Source organism: Buceros rhinoceros, unplaced genomic scaffold (assembly GCF_000710305.1).
Source record: "Buceros rhinoceros silvestris isolate BGI_N320 unplaced genomic scaffold, ASM71030v1 scaffold3417, whole genome shotgun sequence".
Taxonomy (NCBI): domain Eukaryota; kingdom Metazoa; phylum Chordata; class Aves; order Bucerotiformes; family Bucerotidae; genus Buceros; species Buceros rhinoceros.
The window spans coordinates 84,899-97,663 of record NW_010423811.1 but is presented as its reverse complement, the minus strand read 5'-3'; the positions used below and the strand labels follow the sequence as shown (position 1 = coordinate 97,663).

Here is a 12,765-nt window from a genome sequence, read left to right as displayed (position 1 = left end):
CTGCGGATTGTTCCGAGTCTGTGTTCTGCAATCTCAAGGCAGGATAAAAAATACTGTCCTCTGAGGAGAAAGTAGAGAACAGCAATTTGGGGTGGGCTTGGATTTCTATTTTGTTTGTAATAGCTACGGATACGTACTTAGTGGACTTTATAAAACAAATATAATTTTACAAGTCTGTCCAATAAGGAAATCTTACTGTGTTAGTGAACTGACCTTATTTTTATAAAAACATTGCCTTACATTAATTATCTTAGTGCCAGTGCAACTGTGCTACTGTATCAAAAGCTGTGTGTCTCTGCCAGATAATGTGCCGCTTACGACCATGCTCCCTACGCACTGTCTGTTCTGCTCACTAGCCATGACCCGCTGCTCTGACTATGCGTTACTGGTAGAGCAAATCAAGGTACTTAATCCAAAATATGGTGGAAATGCAGAGCATTGTAGCACAACTTGTAAAATAAATAAGAATTTGAAAGTAAAATGTGACTGTTTGCCATGTCACCAGCCTAAGCCTTCGTGTTACTACATATTGTTGCTGACAAGGTAATTGTAAACCAGAGCAGTGCTTTTAAATGAAATTAAAACTCTATGAATGGAGATCAGAATAAAATAAATTTACACCAGTCACACTCAGAGTGATTGTTCTTAGATGCTGAAGGATAGATGGTGATGGAAAAATAGGCGTTGTTCAGCACTTTGTTTAACATCTCTGCTTTTTCCTCACAGTACAGTGCTATGGATACAAATCCTTTATCAGTGTATATCATGCAGCCCATCTGGAACAAAATTATTAAGGTAAGAGTTCTATTTGATAGAAGTATCACATGTTTTAAATCATCATGTATTTTCATTTAAAAATACATATTGATTAATAAAGCTGAAATCAAGACATCTCTATAAAAGAAAACAAATGTTACAGGATATATAGCTATATTCAAGATTAGTAAGTTTAGATTTTGAGGGTTTTTTTTAGAAAAAACGATTTATTTATTTTTTCTGTTCACTATAAAAAGGCATGTGTTTCTTTTTTACATCTTTCATTATTGCATCTTTCATTAAACAGCTTTGCAGACATTGAAGGGTTTACTTAGTACAAATTATTTTTGTGCAGCATATGCCGCCTAACAACAGCATGGCTTTATCTCTGCGATGTGCACATGATTTTATGCAAGTGCTGGCTCATTTTCTCCCGAGGGTACTTGCTCGAGGGAGCGAGGCATTTCTCTAAGAAGCTGAAAATGAGAGCGGTTACCATGATCACCATAACGATTGGAAGATGGCATCTCTTGAATGCATTATCATCTGCGGGTCTCAAAAATAAAACCACTCACAATTGGTTTTGCTGTTGTGGGGAAAAAAAAAAGGCTGTATAGCAAATAAATATGAACTTATTGATCTCCAAGGAAACAAAGATTTCTGCATCCGCCTCTTTAGAGGCAATCTTTAGAGTGGAGCAGACTTGAAAACAAACCTTTATACAGATGAAAAAGGATGTATGTAGTCAGAGCGCTGCTGAATCTGCCATCTTTGGGTTCTGTAATGCTTACGCTTGATGTAGCAGGAAAATCACCATCTCTGGTTCATAACCTCAGTGTAATTTCAGGGAGGTGTTTATATGACCTAGCTTAAGCACTAAAAAACAACTGGAACATCGAATGAGAGAAAAGCAATTCAGAGACGTGAAACTAAACTCAATAATTCAATTCAGAGACTCTGTTTTCATTCCCATCATCGTATTGAGGAAAACAATGAGGCAGAAAAGCACCCCCAGCACTCTGGAGTCCAGCACGGGAGATGAGCAGAGGCTTTTCTGGGCACTCGCACTTTGCTTTATGTAATCCATGGGTATTCTTCTGCTATCAAACTGAAGGGAGACTATTATCAGCAAAAAACTTGCTTTGGAGATAAGTCCTTCTAATGGTTGCTGTGTTTTTCCAGAAGAAAAGTAACATTCTTGACTGTCCCCATGTAGCACAGGGTGATAGATCCTCTATAAAAATCCTAACAGTTTTTTTACACCTCCTTGAATTTTAGATGAGCATGATTTTGTTCACTTCTTGCTGGAGGAGAACCCAAACCAGAGCACAGGACTGAAAACCTGTTTCGAAAGCTGGGAGATCTGAGTACAGAACCGCAGAGCAGAGTGGGCACTGTCTGTACGCTGGCATTTGGTTTGGGTAGAACCCCGAAGATACAGCAGTGAATGTTCTGCTTTGCCTTCTGCTGCAGGAGCGTTAAGGGAGAATCCTCAGTGATGCATCGCAAGGATTTAAAGGGAAACCACCTTGCTCTCTCAGCTTCTGTAGTCATTCTAAGATGAAAAAATGCTGGCAGCTCAGATCTGAGTCCAGTAGAGCTGGGAGTGCACAGCTGCAGAGGGGAAAGCAGCATGAAATGGAGATTGCAGCAGAGTCACCTTGGTTGCTCCTACAGATAAAAATGAGAACTGGGGGATCACCAATTTTATTGGCCAAAATTTAACAGTTTGTAAAATATTAGTGGGAATGGAAGTTGCTAGAAGGGATTTGTTCCTGGCTAGAGACTGAAACCTGGTGTAGCAGTAACTGTTGTCCCAAATTCAGTCCGAGACAATTCTGCTCATCTGTTCACCAAATAATATCTTTTTCTTCTTGAAGTGTAAGTAAAACAGTGGCATCATAATAAATGTGATCAAGTCTTATTTTTAGAAGGAGAAGCTTTGAATGCATTTAGTTGACATTGATTTTTTTGTAGCTTGTGCCCGTTATAAACATTATAACTGGGCTGTGAGCATGCTCTGGACTATAATATTCTGTGATCTGGAATATAATACTGAATTTACATTTTACAACATATCATCTTATTTCTATTTAAATAGAACAGTGCATTGCAATAGGGAGATAATGCTGGGATAATTTTTTTCAGAAGAAGAAACATTGCCTCTAATATGTTCATTGGAAATTGGGCAGCACAAGTGTTCTTCTTGATGCCTGGGAGGAGTAATTTCTCTCAGTTCAGACATCCTAATGCATCCATTTGCAGATGGATGTAGTTTAGTTTCTTATCTGGTGAAAATAAACATTCCACAGGGACTATTTTTGTGAGATTCTAGAGGAGATAAAAAAGCCAATGTAAAATCCACATAGCAAAGAAAAAAAAATAATCTGAGAACAGAGTCTTGGGATTTGGGTCTGGCCTCTCATATGTCAGTTTAGTCCCAATTGAAACACAGGTTTCTCTGTATTCCATAACACAGAATTCTTTGGAAGATGGGTTTCCTGTGTCACGAGACATTGTCATTCATTTTAAGATGTATTTCCTAAGCTACAGGACATTTGTGATGTGGGAATTTATGAGCTGCGCTGTTGACACATGTAAGAACTGCAAACATGTTGTCATAACGCAGCTCATTTACCCGGGGCAGGGGTGCTGGGAAGGCAAAGAATTTGTGCACTGCGGTTAGAAATCCACCTGGAAATCCTGAGCAGTACCTTCCTCTCTTTCCTCTTATGATGTGCTGTATCGCGTGCCCGTGCCAGGCTGACTGTGATTTTTGGATGAATGTGCTTCAGAAACTTGTTCAGTCCGGTGCTAAAGCGGAAAGCGAAGGGTGATGTTTTGTGCTGAGGTTCTAAAATGGCCTTGAAGTACTCTGAGATAAGCCCGCCCGTGGCAGCCTTTCCACGTTGGGTGGAATTGTAGTAACGGCTATAGAATACCACTCGACGTGGTATTTAAAACTATTCTGATTGTACACTATAGGTGTTCATCTTTAATTAATCCAATGCTCCGTCCTTTTGCCTTTAATTAAGATTTGTATTTTATAATACAGCACAATCATGTGCTCTCTGTCAGCTAGTGAATAGTAGTATTAGGTACTACACAAACCAAGTATTCCTCCTCTATTTGTATTCGTGAGTAATCACATTTGTGCAGGACAATGAGGGGAAAAGGAGGAAATCCCACTGGGATACACAGGTGTGTGCCAGCTTCTCTAAAGTCAATTAACTCCCCCCCCCTTGCCTTTATGAACTTTGATTTTATCACTAGAATAGGGCGTGAGTAGAATTTTGATGGTCTCAAGTGACTTAGTTAGGGAATATTACAAGTTTGAATGGAGTTTAATATAAATATGTGTGCTTTACTGTTTATTATCCAAAGAGACAGCTGATGTATTAAAACATTTGCTCTTTGTATTAAGGCTTTTAACATGAACAGCTGTAGACCCGTTAAAACCGAAATCAGTTCGTATTTTGCGGAACTAAAAGGTTTTTTAAAGATTGAAGCACACAATGGTTTTGCCAGATGTGGCTCTCCCCAGTGGCACCTCTGGTTGTATTATTAATCATGTAGCACGTTGATGTATTAGACTTCTACTGCCTGTTAGTTAAACAATAAACATTTCAGCATATCCTTCCATAGGGCACTAGTAAATTCAGGCTATATTTTTCCAACATGTGTAAAAAGTTAATCTTTAACACCCTGTAGTTTTTGAATTGGGAAATACTAAAGGGATTGCAAGCATAACAACATCCTTGGATGGTTTCCTTCTTCAAATACATGATGTTAGCAAGAAAGTGGGTTAAAAGAGTGTCTTCATGCTTGTACTGTGTAAGCGTAAATGATTTCCTGTAATGACTTAGTAACGACATTGTGACTGTTTAAACAATGAGCCTAATTAGAAAGCAGGCATTTATGGCACCCCTCTTTATTTCATAGTCAACAATTACTGCGGATCATAGAGGGGAAAACAGGCATTTTAAAACAGTGCGGTGGATGGCATCGGTATATCCATGTAAACGGGTCATCCACAGGTTGTCTTAACCCACTCTTTTGAGCTGTGGTTTAGATTAAAAAAGATCAGTCTAGAATTTCTTCAGCATTTGTCATTCTTATTTCACATCGGGTCATAAATGCCAGACCGATGCCCCAGCAGGCGATTCATACCAAGCCTCCATCTTACACGGTTTCTGCATCCCCAGTAGGAATATTCGGAGCTGTGCCGCTGTCGCTGCGTGTCGAGCACGCAGGCAGTGTAAGGAGAGGAGTCCAGCCAGTGAAGGGTTCCTCAGGTGTTCTCCTAAAGGAGCTTCAGGCAATGTTTGGTGTCCCTTGTGTTTAGGGAGTTAGAATAGGGTGTCTGAAGACTCAGAATCTCTTATCGTGGTTATATGCATTCCGTGATGTATTTTAAATGCTGTAAGAGCTGACAAACTAATTTTAAATTAGTGGTAAAACCCTGGTCATAAGAAAAGCAACTATCAGATTTAGTATTTTCCCAATGTCATTAAAGAAAACATCTAAGAAATATAATGGAATATTATTATTCACGATTTTTCATTTGATTTTTAGAAGTTTACACCGTACATCAGTTGCAGAATTTCTTCTGAATATTATTAACTGTTCTATAGCAGAAAAAGAGGATCTGGTCAGGATAATTAATCACTTCAAGCATTACATTTTATATGCAATTTTTTCATGTAGTAATAGGATAGAGGGAATGTAAAGACGTGTAAAATGAGGATGTATTCATCTGTCTGCCCATCTAGCTAGTCCAAATAAATTAGCAAAACCTTTGCTTTCAAAACTGTTATTAGTATCTGAAATTATTGAATTCTTTTTCTTTAATATTGTTTTCTAGTATTTTATAGTGACAAAGTACCTGATGTACATTTACGTATGTTCTGGGGAAACCGTGTTACTTGGGAAGGCTGTTGCCCAAAAGGATCCCTGTTGGAATACCTTAAAGCCTCAGGGGGTGAATAGCTGAGAACGGGTGATGGGACAGAGAATTAGAGGCTTAGGTGAAGACGGGAGCCCTTTTCTGCACTCTTCAAAGTCAAATGAATTAATAGAATGTTTCTAATTTATGACTGAAGAGGGAGACCCTGCAGAAAGTCGCTGTCTAGAGAAGTAGGGAGCTGCTCATAACAGGGGGATCTTCTGACTCTAAAAGTGTCATGCACTCCGTGTCCGATTGTGCTGATGTTTTGAGCTGGAAATTATTGATGTGTTCTGGAAAAGGAAACTTCCTTCTTATAGCATGGGAATGAAATGCTTAGAAAAACCCTGCCACGTGAACGCTGAATTACCACACTGGGGTGCTGCAGTCTTCTTTCAGTTGTGATACACGCAACCGCAAGAAGCTTCCCTTGGTGTCTGGGAAAATAAGGATAATGTATAAGGTAGGAAATACAATGTTTTTAAACGGCATTTTTACTGCAGTCACAAAGATCAGGAAAAAGGAACACATTTGAGAATAAACTTCAGAGATGAAAACTGTATTTTAATTTGAAAATGGGAAAATATACACAAATCTGAACTTTGCTGATGTCATACACAGACTTCTTCTTCCCTGGAAAAAAAAAACCGCAACAAAATATTTAATTAAAATAGAACTTCACAATTTTAAATAGAATTTATTTCAGATTCTTTCTCTTTACTTTTTAACAGATAGTGCCTTTGTGGATTGCTCCCAACCTGTTAACATTCTCTGGATTTGTCATGATTTTAGTTAATTATTTTCTAATATCTTTTTATGACTGGGACTACACTGCCTCAGGTAAGTACTCTCATGTAATTTTTCAGAATTAATGAGCTGCTTATGTCATGCTTCTGAATGATACAGGGAGGTATCCGATGCTTGAATCATCCACTCATTCCCTTCATGAGGCTCCATGTGCATATGGGAGTATCTGACCTCACCCACGGCATTATAAATGTAGATCATTTTATTGAAAAATCTTATTTAATTCCATCCCTAAATATGGGTTTCAACATGTGGTGCTTTAAGTCTATGATATTATTATATTTAAAGCATATTACAGGATTAAAATACACAGCCAAAACCCACCCTCATGTTCTTCATAGAATTTTCATTGGTTTCACTAAATCAATGCCTGAATGAGTTAATTTCCCTTTCATTACTCCACACTCCCCCCTGCCCCATCCAAGACAGCTTCTAGACAAAGAAGAAACAGTTTCTAAATAAGCATCTCTTGAAATTATGACTTTCCAAGTCCGTATTTGCTCCTCATGGCAGACCAAGTCAGAAGTTTTGTGGAGCTGATTGCTCCTGAGCGTAGGGCACATTCAGTACTGGGCTTCTCCGACCAGCTGTTGGAACCCACAGAAAGTAGTAAACTCCCAGGTGATTAATATATAAAAACGTTGCTTTTCTTTAAACTAAATGATTTGGTGATGACTTCTTAACACTTTTCTTTCCTGAAACAATTGTGTCTGGGTTTTTTTTCTGCCTTTAATGTCTTTGCCTGTGGTTGGAGGGCAACAACAATTCGAGAGACAGGGATACTTGTTAGTGGTTTTGGATCAAAAATAATCCTATATGAGCATTAAGTTTTCAGGACCATCGGGTTATATAGTTTCACGGCCTCATCCTTAAACACTTTGGGTTTTTCTCAATGCTGCTGATATTTACCAAGTTCTGTATTAAAAGAACATCCAGCACAGGCCTTTTAATGGGGTAATTTTATCTTGATGCATTCCCAGTAGATACACTCCCAGTAGATACACATTGAACTCGAAGACAGTTGAAATGGTGATTAAGTCTGTCAGGTTTGAGACCTCTATGTGTAGGTCATAAGCGTCTTCTCAATTTCACGTGAGAACAGTGCCCATCATTTCTCAATTGATTGAAAACGTTCATGCAACCTAATGAGCCTTTTGAGTATCACGTATCAACCCCATACCTAGGATCAGAAATAAAAGACTTAATTTCCTGGACAGCTGGTTTTCATTCTACCATTTGAAAATTTGCAGCTAGGAGTCAGGAGCTGCCATCTTTTCTTTCAGACAGGACAGATGAGGCACTGAGAGAAAGGCGGTCAGGGCACTGCTTTGGGTACTGGTGCCTCCCCGTTCAGCAAGGACACACCTTGGCCTGCAGGTGTTCCCTGTGCCCGGTGCCGAATGCCAGGAACCCGAGAGGGCTTTGCACTTACAGTTGTTTAGTGCTGGTGTGGTCCTTACTGGATTTTATTTACAGAATTAAAGTTAAATAGAATTCTCTTTGGAAAAAGGACTGATTTCTTTAAAATGGTAACAGTAACCTTGGGTTATCGCTATCAGCAGAGCGATTACAGAGCCCTGGGTTCCGTCCAATTCGACTTTTTTCAAGGAAAATAAGAGGGTGCTAATATCTGACCTAGCCTAAGGACAAAGATTTCCTGTTCAGATCTGTAGCACTTTAGAAGTGCTACACAAAACCCATGTTGGCACTAATAATAATGATCCTGCTTGAAGACTACATTTTCCTGTCCCTAGATATTGCATAAGCATTGACTGATTTGTAGATGGATGGTCTTCCCATGACCCGTGAGAATTTTTGCCTAGTTACTATCATTATTTTGTGTAATACTATAGTCAATTTGGGACCAAAAAATCTCTACCTTGTCTTCTCTCCTTTGCGGTGTAAACACGTTCAAGCCTGCCCGTTGCTTCTTTGATAGAGCTCACTGATGACCTAAGGTCAAAACCAACTATTTCAATCTGCTCGGTGTCGTGGGCTGATCTGTGGCTGCTTGTTCATAGGTATATGCGTATCTCGGTGGATTCCTTTGCTGTTCACCACTGTTACACTGACTCCCTACCCGATTTATTTCAGGTTCCAGTCCTGGACTTGTTCCCAACTGGGTGTGGCTGTTCAGTGCTTTTACCACCTTTTGTGCTTATGCTCTAGGTAAAGTACAATGAAATAATCTACACATCTAACGTTTTCATATAGTTTTATCTGCTAGTTCACTAGTGTTGAGGAGAAGAGGCATCGTGGATAAATTATTGATCTCTCTCCAAAACAATTCTCTGAGATTGAAAACAAAACTACACCAAAAAACCATCTATAAGACTTAAAAACCTCCAAACAACAGCTTTTTAAATTATGTATTAGAGGTTCTATGAGTGTAGCTCTTATCCCTCTTGAAAGTTCAAATTGTTTTAGAGGAACAGTGGAAATCATTGTGTAGCAGCAGTCAGTGCTGTTGGGTTTCATAAAAACCTTTGGCCCCCAGTGATGGCATTTGAGGAGTTCCCTGACACCAGCATTAGCAGAGGGTGCTTTCAGAGACACGGAAAATAGAGAGCAAAGCAGAGAAAAAGGAAAATGAGCGTCACATTGTGTTTTAAACTGTTAGGCACATCAGTGTCTGTGGTGTAGAATCATAGAATCACTTTGGTTGGAAGAGACCTTTAAGATCATCACGTGCCACTTCCCTGGGCAGCCTGTTCCAGAGCTTGACAGCCTTTCGGCGAAGAAGTTTTTCCTAATAGCCAACCTAATCCTCCCCTGGCACAACTTGAGGCCGTTTCTTCTTGTCGCTTGTTATTTGGGAGAAGAGACCGATGCCTGCCTCGCTACAACCTCCTTTCAGGTGGTTGTAGAGAATGATAAGGTCTCTCCTGGGCCTCCTTTTCTCCAGGCTCCACAACCCCAGTTCCCTCAGCTGCTCCTCATAAGACTTGCTCTCTGGACTCTCATAAGACTTGTGCTCTGCATGTGGCAGGAGAGATGGTATGAATGTGGTGACAGACTAAGCATCATCTTGCTTCTTTCCTCTTGCTGTTTTTCTCCCATAACATCTACCCCTCAGTTTCAGTTTCATATTCCATTTTTACTTTTTATGTCACACCGTGACTGTATTTTTAGGTACATTGTACCTGAGCTCATGCAGATCTGGAAATGAGATCCACATTAGCATGGCTTTTTTGTTTTCTCTCCATAAGCCAACTCATTCCAAACTAGTCTCTCCACAACATGGTGCAACAGAGTTAATCTGGGGGGGACTCGGGGTAGTGTTTCCATGGACTGCACTGTGCTGTGTAAATGTACCCTCTCTTTGGAGCTGGTTCTTATAAGGCCTGGCATTGTGGCATGTAGCCGTACATTTGGGTGCTCTCTTAAGATACCCAGGTGAGACATAAGTATGTTCTAGATGTACGCTGCAGTGTTGTGCAAAGAGCTGGCCACTTTTGGTATCAGACCCATGCATGTAGAGCCGTCTTGGTTCACCTGAGCGTATCCTCTTGTGCAGTCATCTCCCTCTGCATTGTAAGTGCCTTGGCTTTTCTATTCAAGTGGTGAGTTCATGCCCAAATTATTTTATCCGGAATTATTTTTTTGTATTTGTACCATAAAAATCACGGGACAGCCGTCCCTTGAGGCTGACTGCCAGTCACATTTCCCTAACAGCTCTCCATAATCATTAGCAGAAGCAGCAGTTTCTTTTGTGAAAACCATTCTTGATGTAATTGTATGGGATTAATGAAGTGGCTATTGTTTCATAAATAGGAATTACATATTGGAGCTGTTAGTGTATGACACCCCAGAAAGCTCACTGGAAATTCAGCTTCTGAGATTCTTAATGTAGATGTTATTTGCCAGTGAGGCCTATAGCTCCTAATACTTGGAAAACAAAGGATATGATGTTGACAGTCAAAGCTATAATGTACTGATGTATATGTAGATTTTTATGTCTGCTGTCCAAGCCACTTCATGAAAATATTTAGTCTCAGATTTAATTCTGCGTGGCCAAAGTTTTCCCTTTGGAAGACTGCAAAGAGCCATAATAACTAAGCAAATATGCAGCTTTATTCTCTCTCAGCTTCTTTTTAATGACACAGTTACTCTCTCCAAATTCCCTAGCACGCTGCTCTTTCCCCCCTCGCTTTGTTAAGGTGGTTTGGTATCTTTTCCCTTTCCGTACAATGCAGTGCTCTTTGCTGTTGTTTTGAATTCCACTTGGCATGAATGATTTCAAACTGAAACCTAAAGCAGAAAATGTTTTCAGTCTCTTAAAAAGCTAGTGAAACCGCATGAAAAATGTGGGTAAAGATCTGCAAAATCCGATTTTACGTATGTTGTACAGTTCCTGTATTTTTCTCCATGCCATTGTAATTAGAAGTACTGTATTTCATGATACCGTTAGAAGCCTAACTCTTTTTAGTAAAACTAAAGTTCCTGCAAAGTGAAAACCACGGTGTATGTATTTTAGCATCTAATGTGGGTAATCCTCGCTGACAACTTACAATAATTTATGAACAGACAAATCTTTTATCATTCTCATTTTTAGAAAGCATTACCCCTATAACTGAATTGTGTCTGACTGGGGATAGATGTTTGTGAAATACAGAAGACCACAAACTGTTTAGGGGTGCTTACATACCTATTTGCTAGAGGCATCCTTTAATGGACTGAAGAATTTCTGGATTTACAGCAACACTATTCGAGTAAGCTCAAGTTTGTGCAGTGTTCTTTCCGCGCATTTCAGTAAGATGCCGACAATTCAGTGGTCATGCTAACGGAGAGAGAATGCGGCTCTAGAAGGAGGCAAGCCGTATCTGAATTCCTCTATGAGATCTTTAATTTTTAGAGCTGTGAGAGCTGTCTCAAGAGGTTTGTGTTTGAGCAGAGGATATCTCACAGCTGTTTAGGTATTACAATAGGAAGATAGTCTAAATTCTGTATAAAATGAAATCCCATGTTTTCCTGGTTTAGATCCCTGAAGTGTATTTACATTAAACAAAACTCAGAGTACTGCCAAATAATCTGGAGAAGTAAGTAGCATATGATCCATAGCAGCTGTGGAGTCTTTGGTCTCACTCTGCCGAGTTGGATCTCCAGTCAGTTTTGGGTTACTAATGCTATCAAATAGCTAGTAATTGTTAGCTATAGTACCTTCCAAGTAACATTAAAAAGAAAAAAAAATTCTTCATGTTATTTTGAGATTCAGGATAACAATAAGTAATCTGTAAGGTTTGTTCAGTGTCCTTTCTCCTAAGAAGTTCACCCTGCGTGCTTACACAACTTTGAAAACGTTTCTATTTCTCACCCGCACAGTCTCAGGGAAGCGACTAAAGGTATGGTTTGAAAAGAGGTTACAGCTGCTAGACCCCCTTCCTCCTCCTCCTTCTCCCCGCAGTCACCGCCCTTCCCTCGTGCCCTCTCCCTTGATTCATACCATGCACAGCACCAATTCTGTTCAGTGACACAGAAGAACACTAAATGTTTGCTGACTTTCCACCAGCTGAGCCAGCTGCAGGTTCCCCCCGGTCAACAGGAGAGAGCTCTCAGATTGACTCAAAACGTATTGTTCAACATCCTCAGAGTGAGATCCAGTACCGTGTTTGGGCAGCTCTCAAGCACTTAAGTGTTAAAAGTGCTCAACATATAACTCACCTTAACAGAAAGACATTCTTAGAATGATAGAATCATAGAATTGTTTAGGTTGGAAAAGACCTTTAAGATCATCAAATAAAACTGTAAACCTGACACTGCCAAGTCCACCACTAACCATCACCCTAAGAACCACATCTACATGTCTTTTAAATACCTCCAGGGGTGCCCTGGGCAGCCTGCTCCAACTCTTACCAACTCTTTTGGTAAAAAATTTTTTCCTAATATCCAACCTAAACCTCCCCTGGTGCAGCTGGAGGCCATTTCCTCTATCACTTGTTGCTTGGGAGAAGAGACTGACCCCCACCTCGCCACAACCTCCTTGCAGGTAGTTGCAGAGAGCAGTAAGAGGCTGAAGGGAGATACAGCCTCCTTTTCTCCAGGCTAAACAATCCCAGTTCCCTCAGCTGCTCCTCATAAGACTTGTGCTCTAAACCCTTCACCACCTTTGTTGCCCTTCTCTGAACATGCTCCAGAACCTCAATGAGATCTTCTTGGAGTGGAGGGTCCAAAACTGGACACAGTGTTCAAGGTGTGGCCTCACCAGTGCCGAGTACAGGGGGACAGTCACTGCCCTGCCCCTGCTGGCCCCACTCATG

General features: G+C 40.2%; 1 protein-coding gene across 1 annotated transcript in view; it reads left to right on the top strand.

The window, feature by feature from the left end:
- The first annotated feature begins 711 nt into the window (after window positions 1–711).
- LOC104497303 (ethanolaminephosphotransferase 1-like) overlaps window positions 712–12,765 on the top strand; it is a 35,226-nt gene continuing 23,172 nt past the window's right edge. The window contains exons 1-3 of the mRNA XM_010140542.1: window positions 712–795; window positions 6,433–6,541; window positions 8,603–8,677. Coding sequence (XP_010138844.1) covers window positions 736–795; window positions 6,433–6,541; window positions 8,603–8,677 — 244 coding nt within the window. The 5' untranslated portion in view covers window positions 712–735. The remainder of the gene's footprint in view (window positions 796–6,432; window positions 6,542–8,602; window positions 8,678–12,765) is intronic.